Source organism: Myodes glareolus, chromosome 18 (genome assembly GCF_982192425.1).
Source record: "Myodes glareolus chromosome 18, mMyoGla1.1, whole genome shotgun sequence".
NCBI lineage: Eukaryota > Metazoa > Chordata > Mammalia > Rodentia > Cricetidae > Myodes > Myodes glareolus.
The window spans coordinates 38,856,665-38,883,899 of NC_142043.1; the positions used below are offsets into that span (position 1 = coordinate 38,856,665).

A 27,235-nucleotide genomic window follows, 5' to 3' on the forward strand; every position below is an offset into this window, starting at 1 on the left:
CCTCCGCTGTAGGCAGCCTTGGGACAGCTCCCCCTGTATGCAGAAAAATGTTTGCTGGCACATTTTTCTTGGGGGACAGTGTGTGTCTTTATCAGATTAGTTTTTATTTTTATTTTTTGTTTTTTTTTCTATGGCTGTACAGCATTTGAACACAGGGAGCTAATAAGGATGGTACTGGAGGACATGGTGTTTGGCGGAATAAGACGAGGACCATGGGATCTCACACGTGTGTGGAAGGAAGTTCAAACAGTTTGGTAGCAGAGAAGAAAAGAACAGGCAGTGGATGCCAGAGACTGGGGAGGGGAGAAGGGAGACCTAGAGGGAGGTGCCGTCAGGTTTTTGAGGGAGTCTGTGGCCCTAGGTCCTGCTGCCCTCCAGCCATGTTGTCATTGCTGATTTTCTTCCTCAGCCACCCCACTGAAGTGAGTTGCCAGGGCAGGTGGGTGGTGGGGGAGCAGTGCCCTCTCAGAACATTCACGGCCTCTTTCATCCCAGCCTCAAATCCCAAATCTCGGTTGGAAAGAACACTTTTGGCCTCCCTCCCAGGGGCCCAGGGCTGGTCGGTGCATGAAGCCTATTCTAGTCATGTCAGAGCTGTCCTTGTCCCAACCCCTCCCACCTACCTGTGATGTCATCCTCCTGGCCCCCTTCCCCAGGGAATCTGGCCACCAGCTACTCTCAGCCCTTCTTCCCTGCCCACTCCCCCTGCTGCTCATCTGGGCCTCCAAGAAGTCTGTTCTCCATATTGTTCCTCTTGTCTCCAACTTATTTCACACACCGTGGTTAAAGCATCTGTAGAAAAATTAAAATCTTGTCATCCCCCACCCCTTTGTGAGCATTTCCACCATCTGCAAATGAAAGGCTAGCCCCTCAGTGTGCCCCTTGTTGTAGCCACCGGCGGCCCCACCTTTCCTGATGCATTTCTTGGCACCTGTCTTCGGAGTATGTTCCAGAATAGAGACATTTCTTAATATCCTCCTTCTCGCCTATAGGCAAGTTGGGGCCCCATCCTCCCTCAGCCTTGTGTCGGGGGCGGGTCTCACCCTGCAGGTACACACATGATCTGGTGGGACGAAGAGGGATGCACTCACTTCCCCTGTAGCCTCCCAACTCCACCAGCCCATCTGTGGGCCGTTATTCCCGTTTCTATGTCCAGAATGAAGTGTGGACGTGGGCTTCCGTAAACAATTGTTCAGCAGGGCAATTGCTGATGTCAGTGGACACTGAAGATCTATCAGAACTTGTCATCGCAGTGTGGGTGCTCGTGAGAATGACAGAGGGGACCTTGGCTACCCATGGTTTCCATGTAGCAACTCATTTCTTCCTCCTCAAGGCCCTCAGTAACAGATACCATTATCAGCTCTGATGGTCACATGTGGCACTGAGCCCAGAAGCTGAGCTTATCCAGCGTGCCACCTCTGTGGGGAAGCTTGGCTTGGACAGTCTTTCAACTGCTGGCCCGGAAGTGTGTCTAGTCTAGGTCATCTCTGCCCTGGGGCTTACGTCGTTGTTGGTGGACATCAGGGGTCAGTGCTGATTTGGGACGGTGTTTGCTTGTTTGGTGTTTTGCTTTGCCTGTTTGTTTTAGAGGGACAGTTGCTCTGTGTCATTCAGCTTGACCTCAGACTCATGACTCCCCTGCTTAGCTTGCCTGGTGGTGGGATTATAAGTAGGGAACAGCACACCCAGCTTTTGTTGGTTTTTCTTGGGAGCACAGTTGGTACCATCTCAGGTGCTGGTTTGTAGTCCTCCCTCTGTTGGTACCCAAGCCAGTTTGGTGTGGAACCTCCATCCGTAGGTCCTGCTGAGAGATAAGGACTCAGACAAGGACTCAGACAAGCTGCTGCTGGGGGCAAAGGGTTTTCCTACATCTGGCTTCGGTTTTTGTTTTTTCCTAGAGCAGGGTAGGGGCAGATGGAAAACTTGTCCCCCTGTCCTTCTGCCACTTAGTAAATAAATCACTGGTCTTTGTTTTGAGAAGAAACTGGTCTTTGGTCATTGGCTCTGGACTTGAAATAGTTAAGGATCGTTCATCTGCAGCTAACCTAGAATTCCAACTTGCGAGCCACACACTATAAAAAGGAGGCCTGGCATATTTTTCTTCTTCTGCCTAATAATCAAACAAGCCCGAACTTGTACCTGAGTTGAGTGAACTGGCAACCAGCAGCGTCCATGTGATTTATTTAGAAATATGCTTGTTGATCCTAAGATGACTGAGTCTATAGCCAGAACTCGGTACCGGGGAGCAGGTCAACCCTTTCTTTTCTAAGACTTGACACACACTTCCATATGCTCCCAGAAGGAGGGAAGAAGCCGGGCCACAAGCTTCAAGGCCTCCTGTCTTATGTCATCATCTGAACCTAGAGAAGATACAGCAATAGCACTGTTAACCTACATTGTGGCAGATGCCCGGTTTTCATGGTGAAGGATCAGAGTTACAGGATACGTCAGGAATGTTGTCTTACTGCTCTAGCGTAGATCTCAACGCTTAAGCCGGGCCCAAGAATCAACATCCTGATGCCGGGGTTACAGCCCCAAGAACTGAATGGGTGTGTCTCCTGGGTTCAGATAAAACCTGCCCCTCCATCAGTCTTTGTTTAACAAGTGTGTCATAACATTTGTATGCTTTCTAGTGCAATTCCTCACGTAGAACATTTTCCAGTTAATCTTTTAAGTCCTTCAGATGGCTAGTCTCCAGGAGTGTCATCTTAGTTAAAGGACTTTGTGTTTCACCCTTATACTTACAGCCACAGGTAAGAATATAGACCTTTAGAGTCTCAAAAATTTAAGGGCAGGCTTTTTGTTTTGTTTTGTTTTCCCAGCCAAGAGTTTTATAGTCTGCTCTAGATATTGCTCAGTGTTGCATTGAGGAATCAGTTGTTTATTTTGCTCATTCTTTCTTCATTCATTCCTTGAGACTTTATTAAGGACTTCTGGGTTTCAAATTACAGTGTTCTATGCTTTGGAGACAGAGATGAGCCGTGTTCCTGCCTTCAGGAAGCTTCCCATCCTAGGTTAAATAGAAGATTATATTCAGGGCACAGTAGGCATGCAGGTTGCTTGGAGGGTCCAAAGAAGCCAAGCTGGAGCTCTGGGAGACCCCTCACCCTAGGGTGCTGAGATCTGATGGAGTAGGAGTGAGCGAGTTAAAGGGTAGAGGAAGCAGTTAAGTAGGCTAAGAGGCTGGAGCACATGGGGAAGGCTGCTGTGGGGTGATCTGGGGGAGGGAGGGACGTTTGGTAGAGCTAAAAGAGTCAGGAACAAAGTAGCCCTATGCTTGGGATTCTTCTCCATGCACTGGGAGCCTAGGGGAATTTTTGAGCAGTGGATTGGATTCAAAAATATAAATCCACAGGCAGAGAGACAAATAAGGAGCCTGGTGTTGTAATGAAACCAGGCAGGGGCCTGAGTATAACAGGAGTTATGGATAAACTGGGGTGTTGTGATGAAGAACACCGACTGTCACGTCTTGGGGAGCGGGTGTCCTGGGGGCAGCTGCTTCAGGATCACAGACTTCAGGTCCCTTTTTAGGGCATGCCCAGAAGGTTCGGATCCCTGTATGGCTGTCAGCTAGGTGGGGAGTTCCAGCGGAGGGAACATGGTGGGGCATGAACACTTACTGTATTATTGGGATTGGGGTTCTCAGGGGCCCCTGAGTGAACTCATATAAAAGCTCAATGGAGACACGAGGCTGGAGCTTCACTGAATCTCATCATGGGGCACCTGATAAGGAGAATAAAATAAGTAGAGAAAGGAGATTATTGTGCGCGTTTACTTCCTTTGGGACTTGAGAGGTAGCAGGCAAAACTGTGAGTCTGGCGTTTTTCTTTTTTTTTTTTTATTAATTTTATTTTTTTGGGGGTGGGACTTAGTTTTATGTATGAGGTGCTGGGCATGTCCTGAAGTAGGCCAAGCAAATACTTGCTCTGGTTACACTTCCTGCCATCCAGACAGACAAAGGGCCACACATTTAAAATAGCCAAGGTATGAAATCAGCCTAGGTGTCTATCAACATGGGTAACATACATGTGCTACATATACACAATGGGGCATCATTCAGTTATGAGAAAAAGCCAAGTTACATAATTTGCAGAAAGATGGATGGAACAGGAGAAGGTCGTACTATCAGAAAGACAGGCAAATGTGTTTTATTTGATATGTAAAATTTAGCAAAAACCCATATATGACATGACAGGAGAAAGTGGGGTTTGAGGGGTAGATGGCATGGGGAGGAGACAGGTGAGCATAATAAAGGCTGCAAGGATCAACGTACATCATACACTTGATGACAATATCTTGAAACTCAACACTTCATAAAGTCAATACATAACGATAAGAATTTTAAAAGGGGAGTAAGTCCTCAGGCCCTCAGTTTAATATGGATGCTATCCCCAATGCTAACCGCTCTCGATGGTCCTGCCGGTGAGGCCTTCGGAGCCACTTACAGAAACAGTGGTGCTTTTGTCTCTGTGAAAAGATTCATACACGTTCATCATAGACCTTCTGGAAAGTATAAAAATCCCCAGCGAAGGGGAAATCCACCCAAACCACAAGAATAAACGCAGCTCTAATATGGTAATATGATTTATTTTAGTCATTTTTGGATACAACCCTAGGTATTATGTTATACAGGTAATTGAATATGGGGTTTTTCAGTGAAGGCATGTCTTGAGTGTGGGAAATATCTTCTGGATGGAGACAACCAGAGGCAGCTACTTTGGGTTTAGGGAGTCCACTTACCTCTATCCTCTATCCCCACGGGAGACTGGTTCCACAACAGCTGTGGACACTGAAGATGTAGATGCTCAAACCCCATCTACATCCACCCCTGCACTTCTATCATCTCTGGGGTAGTTACCATATCTCACGAGAGGTCAGTATCATGTCCACAGTTGTTCTCCTGTGCTCTAGGGCCCGACAGCCTCCTAAAAGCCGTGCGCCTTCAGCGCAGAAGCACAGCCTTTCAAGTTATGTAACATGGCAGTTGGTTGGATCTGTAGGCGTAGCTCCCATGGGTGTAGAGATCTGGCCGTAGTCTATGTTGATTGTGAGATGTATTCTGAGGGGACTCAAGTGGAATAGAAGACGAGAATGTATTTTAGAAATGTGTTTGGGGCAAGATGCTGGAAACGCTTTCAAGCTGAATTTGTCCCCAATTCTGTCACACACACACACACACACACACACACACACACACACACACACACACACACACTCACCCTGACTTTCTAATTAGAAGTCTAGCATAACTTGGAATGGTGAGGAAGGCTCTTCCATGGGACCTGGGGGTAACGGGTGAGGGCAGGTGGGGGTCAGGAAACCGAGAGCTTTTCCGGGTTACTAACACCCTGCCTTCCTTCCCTTCTTCTGTTTCCCCAGGAGAATATGAAAGTGCTACTTGGGCTCCTTTGTTTCATCGCCCCTCTGCTGTCGCTGGAGACCGGTGAGTCTGCTGCTTCCTCTACGCTCGTCATCTCCAGGCAGGGACGAGGGAGAACGCACGGCCGTGTTTGTCTATCAGAGACATTTTCTTTCCCATTTTCAGTTACACCTAGGATTCTCCTGGCACCAGAACTATCCGTCTGAAAGCCCCTTTCTGTACTGTCGTTTCTCATTCTATGCCTAGTATTTTGGGAAACTGAGGCCAGTGAGATTTAGAACCCGGGATCGTGTCTCTAGCTCTGCAATAAGAGCTCCTGTCTGGGACTCTGGGTCTAGCCCAGGCCTCTCGTGACCCCAGTGCTCATGGGACTGTGTAAGGGCTGCTTGCCTTGGAGTAGGTGTCGAACACCAATCATGGACCCATGGCTACTCCATTTGTATTCCCTTCCAGTTTCTTCATGGTCTCCTTTCCTTCTTCATTTCCTGCCACAAATTCATTGAGCCTTTACAATGCATCAGCTGGAAAGTGCTGAGATCGCCTCAGGGAATAATCTGTATGGAAGCAGCTGTTTACAGGTGACCTTCCTTCTAGGGGAGACAGGACACATCGCATACGTCATGCAGTGTTGTAGATAAGTTAGGCAGAAACACTAGGAAAACAAGGATTATTGACGGTGTGTGTGTGTGTGTGTGTGTGTGTGTGTGTGTGTGTGCAGGACTAAATAAAAGGTTCAGTTTTCCATACTGGATCTGGCCACAAAAATATTTCCATTGGAAGGTTGATTGTGAGTACATTCTGAAGTAGAGAAAAAAGCAGTTATGTCGTGTTTCTGGGTTTATGTCTGCCTGGTTTCTGTCCTCCCACGAGGTCCCACGGCCATTTAGCCACAAGGAAATCACACAGAGGTCTATATTAATGATAAACTGATTGGTCCATTGGCTCAGGCTTCTTATTAACTCTTATAACTTATATTAGCCCATTGTTCTTATCTGTGTTAGCCATATGGCTCAGTACCTTTTTAAGCGCCATAGTCACATCTTGCTTCTTCAGTGTCTGAACAGGACTGCAGAGGAATGGGCTTCCTCCTTCCCAGAATTCTCCTGTTCTCATTGACTTGCCTCTACTTCCTGTCTGGTTGTCCCGTCTATACGTCCTGCCTGGCTACTGGCCAATCAGTGTTTATTTAAAACATAATTGACAGAATATAGACAATTGTCCTGCACCAATGTAGATTCCAGGCTAAGGGGAGAAATGTCCTTGGCAGCATGTGCAAAGGCCAAGAGGTTAAAAGCAGCTTGTGTGAGAGCTGAGAGACAGAATGAGGTCACTGAGTGTGGTAAAGAAAGATTGTATCAACAACTGAGGCCTGGCTTCCTCCAGGGCGACCGACTGTCAAGCTTTCAGTGGTCAGAGAACTAGTACAAGTCTGACCAGAAATTTGGAGCTGAGTAGAGAGTGCGTCTCGGGGTAAGAAAATATAATAGGAACATGTCCAGTGCAGGTGTGCTGAGTGAGATGCCCTCTGTGAGTTAATTGAATTTTGCAGTTTAAAAGTTTGTGCATATATTGTTTCAGGGATGAGCACTTTGTATTGGATAACTAATAGTGGGGTTCAGCTTTAGGTGAAGCAAAGTCCCCCCACTTCCAGCAGTCATTGGTTGCTGTAGTTCTTTGTCTAGGGATAGAACCCCATGAAAATTTCCCCTTCCAGGTTAATATGCCCACTGATGTTACTATTGTTCCAGTCTTGTGTATGCAGCCATTTCCAGGAGAGACTGTTTCATAGCTGACTTTCTGGTATTCTGGCTCTTAAAATCTTTCTTCCCCCTCTTCCTTGATCTTCCCTGAACCATAGACACATGAACTGTGATGTAGATGGGTCCTTGGCAACTGAGCCCCTCACCACAATCCGCTGGTCTCTACGTTGCATCCTGTTGTGATTTCCTTTAATGGTCTCCATTTGATTTGCAGAGAAGCTTCCTTGATAAGGGGTGTGATAGATACATTTATCACTATAAGCATATGACTTAGAATATAGTTAGGAATTATGCTGCTCTCGCAAAGTGATAATTAGACTCATTGTTTTATGCAGTTTTGAAACAAATGATAAAAAGAGAATTTAAACGCCAGAAACTATTTATGTCTTTAAAAACTACTTCAATTACCTGTTTGCACTACTATGAAACCTGGATTTTTGTTTCCTGATTTGTTTCCTTTCCTGGCATCCCTTGCTGCTTTGTGTGGTTAGGAGTTGCTGTCTAGGTTGGACTGTCTCAGCCTGAACGACCCTCTCTGAGGTGGTCTATTTGCTTTATAGGAGAGTCATGCTTTTGATGGATTGTCCTAGTCTTGGTTTATCTGTAAATGTCTTCATTTCTCCTTCATTTTGAAATGCCATCTCGTGTCCTCCTGGCCCGAGTGGATTCAGAGAAAAATTGCATTTAATGGAGAATTCCTGTGTATAACAAGATGTCTCTCTCTTACTGTACCAAGATTCCCTTGCTTTCTATAGCTGGACTCTGAGGTACTAGGTAGGTGTGTCTTTTAGTTCACTCTTGTCATTTTATTAAGCTCCTTAGATGTGTAGATTAATGTGTTGTAGGGAGACATTATTTCTTTGTGTACTTCTTCTGGCTCTTCTTTTCATCCTGGGCTTCCCATTGTATACATGTCAGTTTGCTCTCAGAACCACGAAAGACTCTCAGGTGATTTATTGCCATTTACAAGTTCCTTTTGCAGCAACGCCCACGTGCCTTTCAGTCCTTTACAGTGCAACAATCTTCATCTTACTTATGGGATTTTTGCACCCCAGACTCCAGTTAGTTCTCTTCATAGTTTCTCCTCCTCCTCCTCCTCCTCTTCTTCCTCCTCCTTCTCCTCCTCTTTGTCTTTCTCCTTCTCTTCTTAATCTTCCTCTTGATATCCTCCTTGGGAAAACATTGCTGTCATATAGTTCTTTTATATTTTAGAAATAGTTTTTCAGTAGTGTTGTATATATTGTAAAAGATATTGGGAGTCTTTGTCGAGCAGAGTGACGTAACCCCCCACTCACCTGAAACATTCTCCCCTGGAAGCTTTGCGCACCCCGTGAATGGACTCTAATTGCCCATTTCTTCTCCAATATTTTGCTGATAATTGAACATGTTTGAAAGCGTAATGTGTAATTCTGGATATCAGATGTCTCCCTATGCGATCATAATTTGTGGTGTGCATGTGTGCCTGGGTGTGCACGCACACCGATGCTCATGGACTCTAGAAAGGAGTGTTGGATCCCTTGGAACTGGAGTCACGGGCATTTATGCTGCCTGGTGTTGTTGGTGCCGGGATCTGAACTCCGGCTCTCTGACAGGGCAGCAAGCACTCTTCACGGCCAAGCTATCATGCCAGTACATTCATTGTTACCGGTCTTTACATTTTTTAAAATTGTTGCTGTTCTCTCTGTTCATTTGTTTGATGAATTTTCTGACCCAGCCTCGTAAGCTCTGTGCTGTAGTGTCCCTGAAGTCACTGGTAAATTCTGTGACTGGCTAATGACTAGATGATGTAACATGAAGGCATGCCCCAAAGAGAAAATCATGCACAAGACTCCATAAGATTATAAACTGATTGGCCCATTAGCTCAGGCTTCTTGTTAACTCTTATAGCTTATATTAACCCATTATTCTCATCTATGTTAGCCATATGGCTTGGTACCTTTTTCAGCTGTCAGCTTACATGTTGCCTCTTCAGTGGTTAGCGCAGGAATGGCTGAGGGACCTTCCTGCTTCCCAGAATTCTCCTGTTCTCATTGCATCACATGTACTTCCTGTCTGGCTTTCCCGCCTATACTGCCTGCCTGGCCAATCAGCGTTTTATTAAAATATGATTGACAGAATACAGACAATTCTCCCGCATCAAGATGATCCATGGCCTGTGTATTCTCTACCCCTTGTGGAGGGACAGCATATAGGCTGATGACAGCTCACCTCAGCCTTCACCTCCTGCCCAGATGTGATCTCAGAGTTATTCAGATGTGAGACTGAAACCTTTTCTGGACCCGTTGAGCAGCTGTATCTATATCTATATCTATCTATCTATCTATCTATCTATCTATCTATCTATCTATCTATCTATATCTATATCTATATCTATCTATCTATATATACACACACATATTTCCATACACGTTTGTGTGTATTATGTATGTATGATTTTCATTCCTCAGGAATATGCCAGAACCTTCAGATCTCCCTGTAGGTTATGGCTCTCATGTTCTAGTCTATGTTGTAGCTTTTATTAAATAGTTGCTGCCTTATTAAATACTTGACACTGAGTTTGTTCAACAACACTCCAGGGATAGGGCTCTTGCTAAGGATCTCTGAGTCAGGTCAGTAACCTGGGACATTTGAGAAACTCCAGACCTGCTTGGCTCTAGCAAGGTTGCTGGTGTTCAGGGCTGCTACGTACACACAGGTCCTGGTTATCCCCGAATTAGGGCTCTGAGGGGAGGCAGACGGTAGCTAATTCATGAAGCAATAAAGCATGCTGTTCCATTTTTATCAGCAACTTTCTATTTCTTCCTCCTCCTCCTCCTTCTGTTCCTTCCCCCCTCCTTCCTTCTCTTTCTAATGAATGCTGCTCTGAATGTTGGAAGCCTTTGGTTGAGAGAACCAATCTAGTGCCTTTCCTGCTTTTATGGATGAATGGTTTACAGAAACTTTTGGGTTGTTATTTTGGGGTACAGATCTAAACAGAGACTCAAATGACTGAAAGACCGGAAATGTTCAGCATCCTTAGCCATTAGAGAAATGCAAATCAAAAGAACTCTGAGGTTCCATCTTACACCTATAAGAATGGCCAAGATCAAAAACACCAATGACAGCTTGTGTTGTGGGGTAAAGGGAACAGTCCTTCATTGTTGGCGGGAGTGCAAACTGGTACAGCTGCCATGGATAACAGTATGTCAAATTTCTCAGAAGATTAGGAAGCAACCTATCTCAAGACCCAGCAATACCACTTTTGGGTATATACCCAAAGGATGCTCAATCGTGCCACAAGGACATGTGTTCAACTGTATTCATAGCAGCACTGTTTGTCATAGCCAGAACCTAGAAACAACCTAGATGCCCCTCTACCAAAGAATGGATAAGGAAAATGTGGTACATTTACACAATGGAGTACTATATAGCAGAAAAAGTAATATCTTGAAATTTGCAGGCAAATGGATGTATCTAGAAAAAATCATATTGAGTGATGTAGCCCAGACCCAGAAAGACAAATATCATTTGTACTTACTCATAAGTGACTTTTAGACATAAAACAAAGAAAAGATAGCCTACAATTCACAATCCCAGAGAACCTAGACAACAATGAGGGCCCTAAGAGAGACATACATGGATCTAATCTATATGGGGAATAGAAAAAGACAAGATCTCCCAAGTAAATTGGGAGCATGGGGACCATGGGAGAGGATAAAAGAGGAAGGGAGCAGAGAAAAATGCATCCATATTGTTAAAGAGGACCCCTACTCTTCAGTGAGATAATAGGAAAGGTGCCCTGACGCCCTGACCGCAAGACCCATCCTATCCAAACGACTCTAATTGGTGACAACGCAAATCCATCTGAAAGGAAAAAGCCTGAACTAAGAAAACATCACAGAGGTGTCCCCTGCTCTCAAACAGCTGCCTGGGAAGCTGTTGTTCCAGATTGTCACAAAGGCAGATGAGAGTGTCACAGCTGTGGCCTAAGGGTACCAGGTTCCCCAATTTAAAAAAAATGGAGTGGAGTCCTAAGCAGAGAACTCTCAACAAGATCTCCTGAGTAAATTGGGAGCATGGGGACCATGGGAACTGGTAGAAGGGGAGGGGAGAGGAAGGGAGGGGAGAAGAGAAAAATGTGTAGCTCAATAAAATCAATTAAAAATTTTTTTTTTAAAAAGGCTCTCTGGCTACATAAGATTTTTTTTTGTCACTGGTGTTAATCTGATTACTAGGCGGTTGATGTCATTTTCTTTATCTTTTCTTTTTGTTGTTTGTTTGTTTAGAGGCAGGGTTCCTCTGTGTGATGGCTCTGGCTGTCCTTGAACTCACTATGGAGAACAGGCTGGCCTTTAACTCAGAGACCCACCTGCCTCTTCCTGCTGGGATTAAAGGCGCCACCACTACCCGTCTCAAAGGTTTATTTATTTATGTATTTTGTGTATATGAGTGCTCTAACTGCAGGTACATCTGCATGCCAGAAGAGAGCATCAGACCCCATTACAGATGGCTGTGAGCCACGCTGTGGTTGCCAGAAATTGAACTCAGAACCTCTGGCAGAGCAGTCAGTGCTCTTAACCTCTGGCCATCTTTCCCGCCATCTTGCCTTTTCTTAGAGTTCCCTGTGTCTTGGGACCCAAGCTTATTTTGTCACATCTTGAGCAATTTCAGCCTGTATTTCCAATATGTTTTCTGTGTTCCCCACTCTTGCTGCAATTCATATAAGACGTTTTCTAGCTGCCCTAAGCTATCTGGCGCCCTGCTTGCTCACCTCCCCCCACCCCACCTTGCTTAATCTTGAATGTTTTCTAATGTTATGCCTTCAGGTTTTCTTATTTTTTTTTTCCCAGAATATTTTCAACTTGAAAATGCGCTTTTTATACTAGAAGATTTTTCCTGAATTGTTTTATGCCTTTGTTAACTATGTCTTATGTCTCTTTCAGCATCTTGAATAAATAGGAGGTAGAGTTAGGTCATGTGTTGAACAGTGTTATTTCCTATGCTTGCCCATTTGATAGCTGTTCACATGGGAGGCCATGTTTAGTCTTTGCAATTCTCCACTGTACAGAGTGAATGTCTCTCCTCCATTATTCCTCCTTTTATATGAATAAGCAGGAAGTAAGAGGGAGTAAGTCATTTGCCCAAGGTACAGCCCACAGGGACCACGTGGCAGAGCTGGAACTGAACATCAATGGTTTCCACCCTGAAGACAGATCTTAACCACATGGCTGTGAGCTGTAGATAGATCTGGCAGGGGCCAGGATCTTTACTAACCAATGTTCGAATGTTGGTTGATATTGCATGAAGAAACACTGAGACTTTTTCTTACGGAAATTGCTTCCTTTTTTCTTTTTCTCTTTTAAAGATGGATGTAAAGAATATTCAGATGAGATCATTTTATTTTCGTATGTAAATGAAATTGATATTCGTGATTGTCCTCTTATCCCGAATGAAAAGCGTGGCACCATAATCTGGTATAAAAATGACAGCAAGACACCCATATCAGTAGAACAGGACTCCAGGATTCATCAGCAAAATGAGCGGCTTTGGTTTGCTCCTGCCAAGATGGAGGACTCGGGTCATTACTATTGTGTAGTGAGGTAAGGAAGGGATGGACACATTACAGACATGTCCGAAGCCTCAATGACAGTTAAGGACAGAAAAAATCACTTTAGTAATGTTGATTTTTCATATCTTACTTTATTTTAGAAACTCCACTCACTGTCTCAAAACTAAAATAACCATGAAGGTTTTAGAGAACGACCCTGGCCTGTGTTACAGCACACAAGCCACCTTCAAGCAGCGCCTCTACATCGCAGGGGATGGGAGTCTTGTGTGCCCTTATTTGGATTTTTTTAAAGATGAAAAGAACCAGTTACCCAAAGTTCAGTGGTATAAGGTAATTTCATTTTAAGTATGGTATTTTATATTTAGACAGTTTTCTGCTTTGAACAGTGAAATGTGTCCACAAAATGTTTGACATGTGCATATACTGTTTGCTCTGTGGTGGTGCAACTTCACGAAGAAGCAAACAAAAATGTAAGCCTGTGTCTGTTGGTTTTAACAACGTATCTAAAATCTTATGGTTGTTTCTATCTGACTGAGTAAGACACAGTTTCAAGAAAGTAATAGAACTCAACATGTTTGAGAAGATGGGTTATATGTTTAAGCCATTTTAGAGATGGTTTGTTTATACAGCTGATATTATTTTGTGTTTAATTAAAAACGCTTCTGTGCTGGGGCTGCAGAGATGCTCCGTGGTTAAGAGCTTGAACTGCTCTTTTGTAGGACTGGAATCTGTTTCCCAGAATCTACAGAAGGCAGCTCCCAATTACCTGTAACTGCACTCCCAGGGGATCTGGCACCCCCTTCTGGCCTACGCGGGCACCTGCACTCATATGCGCAAACCCATAATTGCACACATACCTACTCATAATTAAAGACAAAGTTAAATCCTAAAAGACTAATAAAAAGTTAAATGTTCTGCACATAGCCTGGTAGTGTCTGTAGTCATGTAAACATGAGGGTGGGCACAGCATACTCTGGTGGCTTTAATTTAGTAGCCTAGTGGAACTTTTCCCAGAAAGTCATCTTTTAGAGACTAACAAATACAAAATAAATATTATCAGCTCAGGAATGGACCACGCTGTTGGCACATGTCAACATTATTGCTTCCGTTGTGCCTTCTGTGAAATAAATTTGTCTATACTTGTCTTCATGGCCTAGGCCTCTGGGCTTGAAATTTTGAAGTGTTAATTATTTTATTTGATTTATATTTTGCTCCAAATCAAGCAAGTCACGTTTTCAGATAGGAACTTGCCAAGGTGAAAAGCTAGAGTTCCAGTTCCGGTTACCCAGGGCAGTCCCTGACGTTTCCAAGGCTCCTATTTCTCTCTTCTTGTCTAGGATTGTAAACCACTGCCTCTTGACAGCGAAAACTTCGTTGGGGCCAAGAATAAACTGATGGTGAGGAACGTGGCCGAGGAGCATGGGGGGCACTACATTTGCCGCGTATCCTACACGTACCTGGGGAAGGCGTATCCAGCCACCCGAGCCATAGAGTTCATCACCATAGGTGAGTCGTAGCTCTGACCCCACAGGGGTTTGCGTGCAGGACAGCTGGAGGACCATCAGGTTGCCATTGCTTCATTGTTTACAAAGGAACTGAATATAGGAATTGGCTCGTGACTCACAAGACTGATTAGTCACAAGAACCAAGAGAAGGAAGAAGGAAAGGGTTTGTTTAAGCTTACAGTTCGAGAGAATCCAGCTGGTCATGGTGAAGAAGGCATGGCAGCTGGAGCGTGAGGCTGGGGGAGAGGGGGGAGAGAGAGAGAGAGAGAGAGAGAGAGAGAGAGAGAGAGAGAGAGAGAGAGAGAGAGAACCGTCCTAAGTGGATCAGACTATAAAACCTTAAGACCCACCCACCCCCAGTGACATCCTTTCTCCAGCTTTGCCTCATCTTCTAGAACCTTCCCAAATATTGGTACAGTTGGGGACAAAGTATTCAAACAAATGAACCCATGGGGGACATTTCATCTTAAAACCACAACCCAACGTCCTATGGTTTTAATTCCATTTTTGTTAGTAAATATTACGTGACTGTTTTCCATTCCTGCTTCAAATGCAATGCTACTTAGATCATCGCGTTATGAGTTATGCCTTCCAAGGGGTTCTGTAAAATTCTTAGATATCACAGAAGGTAGTTCTTCCAGAGAACTCTAGGACTCCCTTTAGTGGGTTTAAGTCACCATTTGTGATCCTGCCTGGGGGAATCTGACTCCACAAGAGTCACTGACATCAGGAAAAGAGTTCCGTGGTGAGGCATTTGCCTCGCGTGTATGAAGCTTTGGATTCAAATACCAGTACAGCATAGGACAAACCCAAAAGTCCAGCAGAATAGTCACTGGCATGAATGGGATAGATCCTCAGTTTGGAGATATTTCGTATCCAGAATGCACGTTTTTGCTAGCTCAGTCACTCCATCTCTAAGTGTGTTTCTGAGTATCTGTAAGAAGATGGTGTGGCCTGTAAGGTTTGGGGAGGATTAGAGACGAGGCAGGCTCAGCCTGTGGTCATGTGCCTGATGCACAGCAAACCTTGCTACAGTGGGTGGGCAGTTAACAGGTGCAGAATGACTGCTCTTAATGTTTCCAGGGTGCCCAGTCTTGTCATACCCATATAGCGCATTAAAAACTATTTCACAGTAACACGAACCAAATTGCACTTTCACAAGTTACTTGGGAATGGGCAGGATATTGAACCTTTCTGTAAATGGTAGCTCCCAGTAATAGGAAGCTAACCTAACCAGGATGTTTTTGCGGGAGGGGAAGAGATCATCTTTGAGTGATTATGCTGGGAAACAGTTGCGGCTCTCCCAGGTAAACCCAGAATAGGATCAGCATACAGATAGCTGTATCTTCCCAGTATTATTGGCATTTCTGTCTCAAAGACTATTCATTGAATACAAATGACGCCCTACACGCATCAGCTGGATCTAACTTTCAGTGATCGTTTCTCGAGCACTTGCTGCCCTATCTATAGGAAAGAAGAAAGCCAACCTCCTGTCCTGTGCATTTTGTTTCTGTGACTATGGAGGACTTCTGGCATTCTAGTCTGTTTCGAATTCTTCCTTCTCAGCCATGGATCAGCCCACAGAACTGATGTTGTAAAGAAGCAGGAGATTAATTTTCAGTCTCCTGTCTTGTTTAAATCAAATCTGCCAAGTGGTTTGTCACTCGCCAGTGGCTGCTGGGTTGGTACCACAGTAACCCAGCAGATCAGGTCCAGCCCTGGCCACTTCTGCTCAAGGCGGTGCTTTTGTCCTAGCTACTGCCTTTTCTGCTTTTCAGGGAGAGGAGAACCCTCCAACTCCCAGGTTGTCCACATTGGTGCTGTATATAGAATAAATTCTTATTCGTACTTGTAGAAATATGTGTTATTATGTTCATTTGTCCTTCTCTTTGTGTATATGTGTGTGTGTGTGTATACTTACATATATGTAAAAGTGTAGGTGTACCTCTGTGTACACATGTGTGGAGGCTGGGAGACTCCTGTATGGTTCATGTGTATTGAGTATGTGGTCCAGCCAAACTTCGGGTGTTCTGTTTGCTCATTTCTGGTGGTTCTCGTCTTCTCTCACCTGCCTCCTGCTGCCCTTGATCTGTCTGGCCAGATCCAGCTCAGTGCTGGCTGAGTGCTGGTACCACTTGGGATTCTGTCTGGTGAAAAGCTGAGGAGCTCTGTGGCCTTTCTCCTAGCAGGTGAGAGTAAGAGCGACAGGCCGGTGATCCTGAGCCCGCGGAATGAGACGATGGAAGTCGACCCAGGTAAGCGGGCTCCAGGCGGGATGTGGCGAGATCATCGTTCCAGTCTCAAGATAAAGACAACATGACCTTCACACGCGCGCGCGTGCGCGCGCGCGCACACACACACACACACACACACGCACACACACACACACAGCACAAGCCAGTTACCAGATACACCTATGGAGGGACAGTGGCACAAGTCTTATATTCAAATGTCTTTAAAATGTTTTGAATTTATTTCTTAAATTTATTTTTTTAAGTTTTTGCCTCTTATGGCAAACATCTAGCCATATCCAATTTTCCCACCCTTGCTTTTTGCAATGGAGCCTTTCTGACTATGCAAACAGCAGCCACATGCTAAAGTTAAAATGTCTAACTTGGAAAAGCATTTTTTTAGAATAACTTTCATTGTTTTGGCATATATAATCTCAGTTTTCTGCCTAAAATATTGGCTCCAATGACAAAATATTCTGTGTTAATTAGATAAATTATATATTATATTCTTAGACATTTTAACTTTCCATCTCAACACCGTAAGCACATTCTGCCTCCAGATTTTCATTCCAAGTAATACTTGCAGATAGGAGAAAGCAGTGATATAAACAGGGTGTTCCTTAAATATGAATCAGAATAATGACACTTGAAAAATTCTGTCCAGCAGTAACTATATTGTTAGTGTATAGAAATATGATGAAATGCTAGGTAGTCTCATACCAACAGGAGGACTAATCGTGGAGGCTGAAGTTTCCAGGCTATGATAATTGCAGAATTGTAGACAATAAGATCCCATTCACGTTCTTGCCGACATGTGGGAGAAAGACCAAGATGGAGATATTTAAAGTAACAAACAGTGGCGTTCTCTGGGTGATGAGGATTCAAGAAATTTTCCTCTTTCATTTTGCTCTTCTACAGTTCAAATGTTTATCCAGCAGCCATTTATAAATAGAGATAGATTGTAATAAAGGCCAATTAGTCTTTGGACTCAAAATACATTACTCTTCAGAATCCAGGATACAGCTGATCTGCAATGTCACAGGCCAGGAAACAGATCTCGTCTACTGGAAGTGGAATGGATCAGCGATTGAAGAGGACGATCCTCTCCTCGTGGAAGACTACCAATTGTGAGTTTACCGGTCAATGCCAATATTAAATTCTGTGCCACACTTGTTCTCGTTCTGAATCTAATACCGAGAGCTAGCCAGTGCTCGACTATTCCTAGCCTTCTGCTGCCCACTTTGGGCTTTGCTAAGTCATCTAGATAATAGTTGTGAGAATCTGTATTTTGTGTTGTTCGTTAAAACACATGTCACTGTACAAATCGCACACCAGCTCAAAGCTCTTTCCTTACATTCTGTCTTGGGCTGCACTGCAGTAAGGTTCTCTTCATGTATATGGAAGGAATCAGGATCAGTCTCTGCTACAATCTCCATGGGCTGGATAAAGATCTATTAACTCCTCCTTCTGGTCTCTTCATATGCAGTGCCTTTTGTCATCTGCCCCAGTCCCGAACACCCATGGAAGCCAGAATGTTTAAGGCTCCCCCCAACCCCTGTGTGTGTGTGTGTGTGTGTGTGTGTGTGTGTGTGTGTGTGTGTTCCTTTGCAAGCTAGTAATTTTAACTTGATTTTTTTGCTACTGGGTGTTCCTGACCTTGAGGTTATATAATTTCAAATTCATCTTACCAATAGACTATTTGCGCATGATGGGAGGGGGGATGTGATTATCTGAGCTGTCATTTATATTACAAATAAAGCAATTACCTGGACCCATAGGTCTTATTCCCTACTGATGGAGCGTACTTACTCTAATTACTCCCCTTCTCTGTCTCTCTGTTTTTGAACAGTGTGCCACATCCTTCATCCAAAAGAAAGTATACACTCATTACAGTACTGAACATTTCAGCGGTCCGAAGCCACTTTTATAAGAATCCATTTACGTGTTTCGTCAGGAACACAAACATTATGGAGTCAGCATATGTCACATTAATATATCCAGGTAAGTAACAAGTGCTTACTTAACCTCACAGATTGCACAGCCCAGTGGATTCCTCTGTGGTTTCCTTTGCCTGGAACATTCCTCACCCCTTCTTCAGCTGCAGCTTTTCATTGTTTGTGCTTCTTGACCTGAATTCTCTGTTCTGTTAGGAAACTTCTCACCCCCTTGCCTGGTCTGAGCCTGCCTCCCTGCCTCTGTTTGGGCACCACTGTGGAGGCATCATGCATCCAGTTACATGTGGAAGCATCATGCATCCCCGTCACATGTCTTGGAGGCATCATGCATTCTGATCACGTGGAAGCATCATGCATCCGGATCACACATGGAGGCATCAGGCATCCCGATCACATGTGGAGGCATCATGCATCCCTGTCACATGTGGAGGCATCATGCATCCCTGTCACACGTGGAGGCATCATGCATCACGATCACATGTAAAGGCATCATGCATCCCAGTCACATGTGGAGGCATCATGCATTGCGATCACATGTGAAGGCATCATGCATTGCGATCACATGTGGAGGCATCATGTATCGCAATCACACGTGGAGGCATCATGCATCCCGGTCACAGCAACTCTTCTCCATTTCTCTTAACAAATTATTCTTTTCCCAGGACCAGTAGCTACCTATATTTGCTTCATATTCATTACCTCATGAATTTTTTAAAGCACAGGACCAAACAACATGGTTATACAGGGAAAGCCTAACTATCCTGTTTGTAACAAGGATGTCTGAAGTCATTGGTTTTCAAGAATTAGTATAGTCAAAAACCAGTGCTGAAAATATTGTTTAAATACTCCACAGTATTTAAAACAGGGCTTAAAAGCCAGGGTATGTGCATAAACATAATTTAAATAAACAAACAAATAAATAAAGCAGAAAAGTAAAGCCTTTGAGGATTTAGATATTTTCTGGATGCTACCCATGCCCTGACAGCCAAAAGGCACTTCCTTTGTCTTTCCTCTTCCCGATTGTTCTCTACCCTCCTTCCCTTTAACTTCCCTCTTCCCTCACCTATCTCACCCACACTCCTTTCCTTTGGGTGAATTATGAGGAGAGACCACACGGATGTGGGAATGTGAAAGGCCACTTCCTTTCTGTCCCCCATCTTTAGGTTCTCCCTGCCAGACTCCCCTCTCTCAGCAAGTCATGCAGGCTTTGTATGATTTTGACCCATCCTGTTATGCTATAATGAACTCTGTCTCTATGGTCCCCAAAAGGTTTTCTCTTACTGTGCATTATGCTTTAGGTGGAAACTTAAAAAAATGTACCTTCATTTTCTATGGACTTAAGCATCACTGCCCAGCTCATTAGTGTCCATTGATACAATGACAGTGGATGAACGGCCACGGCTCTGGGTGTAAAGTGGTTCCCAAATGCATGTTCTTTGCAATAAACCTATTCAAATTGCCATGACCAAAGTTTTCATTCCTTTTGGTTCTAATGATTTTCTCCTCTTTTTTTTTTGTTGTTGTAGCCCCTGATTTCAAGAATTACATCATTGGGACCTTTGTCATCTTAACAACTATAATTATATCGTGTGTTTTCATCTATAAAATCTTCAAAGTTGACATTGTCCTTTGGTACAGGGATTCTTTCTCCCATTTCCTCCCCCCAAAAGGTATAGTTTTATATCCCACGAAATGTTTCCTCTGAAGAGTTAAAGATGGCTCCTAGTATTTTTACTGAAGGCTTTTAATGATGGTGTTGGCTTAGACAAGAAGAATATTGATTTTATTTAGTTTCATAACTGATATGCCTCGATGCCATTCATTTCTAAATTACCACCCTAGCTTCCCTATTGGCAGGATACACAGGTCTTTAGAGCATCTGTCTGTAAGTTAGTTACCCAGAATCCATCATTAGGGTGTGCTCTGTGCTGCATGTGCCCATTGGATTCATGGTCCATAGTCAAACGAGAGAGAATTCTACACCTTTTTCTGTAATATTCCAGCATCATATCAAACTAATATAGAACGAATAAGTAGAATGTAGGCTTGAGATATTTGGAGAATTGGGTAAGAAAAACGTGATAAAGGAACGGTTGCCTTGAAAGTATATAGGGGAGCATTAACTGCTATGTGAGGACCATTTTGTCGTAAAACATAATAAGAAGAAAACATGTAAGACATGAGAATTTGAAAAGGTGTTTTGGGGGAGGGGAGAAAAGAAAGGGTCCTGAGGATGAGTGTGATCTGGGTACCTTATATACATCTATGGAAATGTTGTAATGAAACTCAGATTTTTAGAGTTAATGTATGTTAATGAAAACAGATGTTGATGCTAGAAAAATCTCAGCATGTAATTTTTGTTGCAGAAGAGTAAAAAGCTTTCAAGTGTAGCAAACACTATTCCATAGGTAAAGTCAAATGTACAAGTTCAAAGGACACAGGAGCAATTTGCAAATGGCTAACATTAGAGCAGAAGCTGTTTGTGCAAGGCCCAGCCAGTGAACATCCCACCATGGAGGATGAGAAGCTCACGAAGCCCCACCCCTAGCTGAGGAGCCATTTGTAGCTGCTGGCTCCCGGGGACAGTCAGTTTTCTTTGATGTTACAGACTCTGGTCGGCTGTTCATGTTGCAGAAGTTGGCTCTAGGCTGACGTTGGTACAGAGAACACTATCTGGGCTCAGTAGGGCATAAGAAAGGCACAAGAAGTTAAGAGGGGAAATGCTCAGGGGAGGGGCTGGGAAGGAGCTGGAGAGGATCAGTGGAAGGTAGATATGATCAAAATATACTCTGCACCTGTATAAAACTCCTAAGAGTGAATGAAATGTATTTTTTAAGAGAAAAGGGTTGTTCAAATGTTTTTAAAGTTTTAATGTTAGTGTATATAAAGCATTCCATTATTTAGATTATATTTTATCCCTTCCAAAGAGCGTTATGACAGGTTTCTGCTAGTGGTCAAAGATCACAGTCGGATTACAGGTTTCGTGACTATTGGTCTTAGTTAGGGTTTCTGTTACCGTGAGAAAATGCCATGACCAAAACCAACTTGGCGAGGAAAGGGTATGTTTTACCTTATAGCTTGTAGTCTGGGAGTCAGGATAGGAACTCAAGCAGGAACCTGGAGGCAGGAACTGAAGCAGAGATCAGGGAGAATGCTGCTTAATGGCTTGTTCTCCCTGGTTTTCCCAGTTTGACTTCTCATACCATTCAGGATCACCTGCCTAGGGGTGGTTCTTTCTATAATGGGCTGGGCCCTCCTCTCCCACATCAACACAATGGGCTGGGCCCTCCCACATCAATCAAGAAAATGCCTTACTGGCCTGCCCACAAACTAGCCTAGTGAGCACTTTCTCAGCCGAGGCTCTATCTTCTCGAATGGCGGCTGGCTTGTGTCAACAATAACAACTGACCTGGATACCACTTAAATATCTAAGGGGAAACAGTCAAATGCACACGTAAACATGTGTGAGAAGGCCTATCATTCCTTAAGATGTTAAGGGGTAATCATGAAAACAAAAATTACACATTGCTGCCCTATTGAATTTAAAGTGGCGTCAGACACGTGGTATTTCTCTTTCTGTCAGGTGACTGTACCAAGCTGAAACGAACGTTTGTGGTGTTGATTTTGTATCGAATCTTCTATTTCCCCCCATGGTTCTAAATACATTTCATTTCCCCCTTAGCTTCAGATGGGAAGATCTATGATGCCTATATTCTCTATCCCAAGACCGTCGGAGAGGGACCCTCCTCAAACGTAGACACTTTTGTGTTCAAACTGTTGCCTGAGGTCTTGGAGGGTCAGTTTGGATACAAACTGTTCATCTGTGGAAGAGACGACTATGCTGGGGAAGGTATGGAGATCCAGATGCCTTGTGAACTTAGCTGCCCAGTTCCAGTTCTTAGACTTGGCTTTGTTGGACATATCTGAAGCCTTTAAGGAATTTCTGTAAAATTTCCCTCAGTTTGTTGACTCAACATTTAATTGATTCTTATTGTTTTAAAAAATGTAATAACTAGTTAGGTCTAATAGCCACTCTGCAACTACTTTGCTAAACCAGGAATATTATAGATAAAATAATTTAGTAATCTATTTTCAAATTTTTGACTGAGGGTTTTCTGAGTTCCAAGAACAAACAAAAGTCCGTCTTTTGTGGGCTAGTTCTTAAGCTGGTCTGTAAAGCGAAACTGTCTTTGGCTCTCAAGTAAGGGAAGACAAAAGCAACGGGAGTCATAGAGCAGAGGTTACCAAGGACTTCCTGAGGGCTGGGTTCAGAAAAGAACGTCTAGACGGAAGCTAGACTGACCCCATTGTGCTCTCTGTCTTGCAGATATTTTTGAGGTTACTAATGAAAACGTGAAGAAAAGCAGGAGGCTGGTTATCATCTTAGTGAGAGATATGGGCGGCTTCAGCTGGCTGGGCCACTCATCTGAAGAGCAAATCGCCATTTATAATGCTCTCACCCGGGAAGGGATTAAAGTTGTCCTGCTTGAGCTGGAGAGCATCCAAGACTATGAGAAAATGCCAGAATCCATTCAGTTCATTAAGCGGAAACACGGAGTCATTCGCTGGTCAGGGGACTTTAAAGAGGGACCACAGTCCGCAAAGACCATGTTCTGGAAAAACGTCCGATACCACATGCCAGCCCAACGGCAATCACCGCTGTCCAGACACCATTTACTAACCCCGGATCCTGTGCTGGACACTAAGGGGAAACCGCACGCAGAGACTCACTTGCCTCTCGGCTAACGTGGCAGAAGTGGACCAAGAACGTTGGGATCCCTCCTGTCATACGGTGCTGCAGCTAGGCTGTGCCTCCCAGGAGCATGTGCGGTCATGAAACACACCTGTGTAGTCCCTTATCCCCAGGTCCCCTGGAATCACACCGTTCAGGGAATAGGACTTGGTGACGATAGTGGGCTAGGACAGTTGGGAGCAAGGATTGGGGAAGCTCCGGAGCAATGGCTGCTCAGGGATGCATCTCTGGGATAGTTGCTAACTGTGGAGGCAGTGAACCGGGAGTAGTCAGCTTCAAGAGATGGCCACATCTGTGGGTGACTTAAGTAAATTCCGTGCAGCCTTACAGTTAGGACTGTGGTTATCTATCTGAGAATACTTTGGGGATCATTGACAAAGAAGTGGCTCCCGTAAGCCTCAATGCGGGTGAGGTTTACTGACACCCCCCTCCCCCAGTAGAAGGCATAACTTCCTTGCCTTTTCCAGACATCTTGACCACCAAACTCAGTTTTCGAAGACTAAACTTTATTTATAGACCGTGAATACTGTCATTTCAATGAAGAAGGATTCCCTGGGTTCCCCCAGGACAGTCGCCTCAGCTCTCCGCGGAAGAGGGTGAATTTTAAGTTGACCGTAGAAGGGAGCCACTCCTGAGGTTCTTCTGTTCGCAGGTCCACTCTAGAGCAACTGTTGCATCATCCATATTCTTTGTACTTTGCTTGTTGCTTCTCTGGAGATGCAGCTCTGCAGCGCTTCCTCCCTGCACTCTGTGGCAAGCACAGCCCGAGGACTCAGTCTCATGTCAGAGACTCAGCTCCTACCTCACCTGCTGGGGCTGCAGACCCTGAAGTCTGTACAGCCTTCCCGCCCATCTTGTCCCCAGTCCCAGCCCTCTCCTGTCAAGCCTGCTCTCCACCATCCTGCCCTGGGACTACAACACTGCCTCTGGAGTCCTGGCATCTGCTTTCAGCACACCCCATCTGTGCTGTGCCGCCCACTTCCGGTGACTAGAATCCACTCTTTCCTTTGCTTTACCTGACCAGGAATTTGCTAAAGTTCTAAGTTTGTTTCAGTGCTGAAATCCACAAGTGCCTGATCTCTCTTTACTCTAAAGTCTTAGCCGCCATCCCTTCTGTCACGCCAACAGTGTTGCCTGCTGGCGGTCACTTCAGAAGGTGGTTTCTTTGCTAGCAGGAATCAGACCTCTCTGAGAGCGAGGTCGGTCATGAGAGTGTTTCCGCCCTTCGCTTTCTGCAATGTGAACATATGGCATAGACTGGCCAAGACCTTGATTTTAGAATGTTCTTGGATAATCGCATTTAAATTTTGCAGTTATTCTAATTTTATATATAGGTCAGGGAAACTGACCTATTTAACAAAATTGCTCTTTTAACTCTCCTGGAACGAGGCCTTGAAGTTGAACTTTCTGGCTTCTGTCGCTGCGCTCCAACTCTTTGATTTTAGATCCTTCACTGCTTCCCCTTCCTCAGTCCTCATGGGAGAAGACGTGAGCATTTTATAGGGAGCAACCAAGTCCGGGAATGTTTTTGCAGAGGGAGTAAACACACTCCTTCTCAGTGTAGGGATTTACTAAAACTAGCTTTAGCATTTTCAGCATGATGTTTTTCTTTCCCAGTACTGGCTCCCTAAAGGTCAACCTTTCTTCTCTAACTAAAAATGAAAGCAAATTGGCTTTTGTGGTACAGAAGCTTTCTGTTTGGTTTTTTTTTTTTAACTCAATGACTGTCTTCGGAATAATTTGAATAGTTCTGGAAGATTGCAAAGCCAAGTTCACACGCCAAGAAGAAACCCACAGTTTTAAGGATTGTATGAATGTGGGTACCCTTCTGTCTTTCATGTTTTTGAACATCTGCTATGGGCGAACACAGACATTATTTACAAGGCGACTTCTCACTTACATAGAGGTAGACTAAGCAGATGGCTTGGGATTTTAACCCCCCACTTTTGACCTCTTTTCTCCTGGATCCAACTTGAGAGCACTGAATGGATGGATCACTGGATTGCTGGGTCAGAGAAAGAACGGTTGTCCCAGATGGCAGCCAGAGGTCTGATCCTTACCCATGATGCTTTAAAAGTTTAATTTTGCTGATAATTTTTTTGTCTGTCATCCAAAAAAAATGTATTGGCATACATGTACATTATGAGTGAATTAGAGCCAATGGGAAACTGGGCCAGAAAGTATAAGGAAGAGAGCAATAGCAGAGAACCACAGATACTGTGGCAACAAGAACTGGGGGTGGGGTGGGGGGCAGAGACAAGGATAGGCCTGGGCCAAGAAAGACCCTGAATAGGAGGGTATTGTCATTCCTGATCCACGGGGGAGAATGAAGAAGATGTAACTTCACATCCAGGCAGTGGGGGCTTCCTTTGACTTATCCCCCTCCTCCCCAGAAGTGCCTGGCTTCAGCCATCTTTCATGCTTTCTCCATTACTCAGAGTTCACTGATGGCGTTTTTAAAAGGCCAGCCAAGTGTTGCAGAAGTTTGCACATGCAACGATGTATTAATTACCAGTGTTTAAAACTGGTTTAGCAGAATGTATGGTTTTCTCTCTCCTGCCTTTTGAATTTCACTTATAATGAAAGAAAAAGTATTGAGCCATTTTAATGACATTTTTTTATCAATTATATTTATACTGATCAATAATGAAGGTTGTTTTTTTATTAAAGAAACTCACTTTTATAATTCAGCAGATGCCAAGTATGTATCACAAACCACCAAATTTATGTACAGTGTGTATTATGGGACAATAGACTCAACTTGTTTCCCAATAAATTGTCAAACCCTCATTGAATACCATTGGAAATTCTGTTTCTCTGTGTGTTCTTTCTTCAGCATGCACGTCCCAAGGCCCGATACAAAGAACTCTGCCTTCTGCAGGATGTTCTGCTGGGGATAGCGGAGTAGAGGTCTATGCTGGTTAGGTTCATATCAACCTGCCACAAGCGAGTCACGGGCAAAGAGGAAGCCTCAGTTGAGAAAATGCATCCATAACATCATAACATCAAGCTGTAGGCAAGCCTGTAGAACCTTTTCTTAATTAGTGATGGATCGGGGAAGGCCCATCCCATGTGGGAGCTTCTACCCCTGGGCTGGAGGTCCTGGGTGCTGTAAGAAAGCAGACTGAGCAAACCATGAGGAGCAAGCCAGTAAGCAACAGCCCTCCATGGCCTCTGCATCAACTCTTCCCTCCAGGTTCTTGCCCTGTTTGAGTTCCTGTCCTGATTTTTTTAATGACAGACAGTGATGTGGAAGGATGAACCCAATAAAACCTTTCCTTCCCAGGTGGCTTTGCTCATAGTGTTTATCACGATATTGATAGCTCTATGACAGGATCTAAGGCCACTGGTCAAACAGTCCCATAAGCCCTGATTTCCCACATGTAGCCCCATCTGTTCCTTTGTTTATGGAGTGGATTAAGGGCTAGGTTGTTGCTCAGTGGTAGACCAGTTGCCTAGCGTGTGGGAGCTTGATTCCCATCACGGCCTAAATTATCAGTAAACAAATGTAACCCATATATTCTGTTAGTTATTATTATTATTGCCCCTTTACTCTTCATGCACCATGCAAACATCCATGTGTTTTTCTCTCAGACAAGAGCAAGGCATCTAAAATGGATGCAGTACAGCTGCTTGACTTCAATAGTCAGAGAGTGTTCGTAGTTTCACTGAGTAAGCCACTCAATAAGAAAATTAAAGTGTAAGAAAACAAAAATTTGCAGTCTGGTTCTAGAGAACTAACTTTTCCTAAATTTCCCATCAAAAGAAACCAATGTCCCAGAGTGCTTCTGTCCTTTCACCAATTAATATTTGCTTTAGCAATGTGTTCGGTCAGCTCTAACACTGCTAACAAGGCATATGTAGCCCCTTTCTGTCTTTGAACTAGCTTCTCTTGGAGTAGAGGTCTCTGGGATTACTTCTTCGTAAGAGTGCCGCCTACGTAAAAAGACCGGAGTTATGAATTCCTGACCATTAATAATTCTGAATGAGAGCAGAGCACCCGGCTGCTTTGAACCTATGGTAAGACTTCATAGGCATCTAGGTCACATGTGGAGCACCTCTGTCTGACTTCATAGGCATCTAGGTCACACACAGGGCACCTC

General features: G+C 44.2%; 1 protein-coding gene across 10 annotated transcripts in view; it reads left to right on the top strand.

Moving 5' to 3' along the window:
• Nucleotides 1-25,939, top strand: part of Il1r1 (interleukin 1 receptor type 1) — a 67,899-nt gene extending 41,960 nt beyond the window's left edge. For 8 of the 10 annotated variants that reach the window (XM_048430224.3, XM_048430228.3, XM_048430226.3 and 5 more), the window contains 10 exons: nt 5,380-5,443; nt 12,485-12,719; nt 12,829-13,018; nt 14,026-14,194; nt 16,380-16,448; nt 17,434-17,551; nt 18,274-18,425; nt 19,906-20,049; nt 22,062-22,229; nt 22,707-25,939. In XM_048430224.3, coding sequence (XP_048286181.3) covers nt 5,386-5,443; nt 12,485-12,719; nt 12,829-13,018; nt 14,026-14,194; nt 16,380-16,448; nt 17,434-17,551; nt 18,274-18,425; nt 19,906-20,049; nt 22,062-22,229; nt 22,707-23,125 — 1,722 coding nt within the window. In that variant the 5' untranslated portion in view covers nt 5,380-5,385 and the 3' untranslated portion in view covers nt 23,126-25,939. The remainder of the gene's footprint in view (nt 1-5,379; nt 5,444-12,484; nt 12,720-12,828; nt 13,019-14,025; nt 14,195-16,379; nt 16,449-17,433; nt 17,552-18,273; nt 18,426-19,905; nt 20,050-22,061; nt 22,230-22,706) is intronic. The other 2 variants (XM_048430232.3, XM_048430233.3) reach the window with 1 other exon arrangement.
• The last annotated feature ends 1,296 nt before the right edge of the window (nt 25,940-27,235 follow it).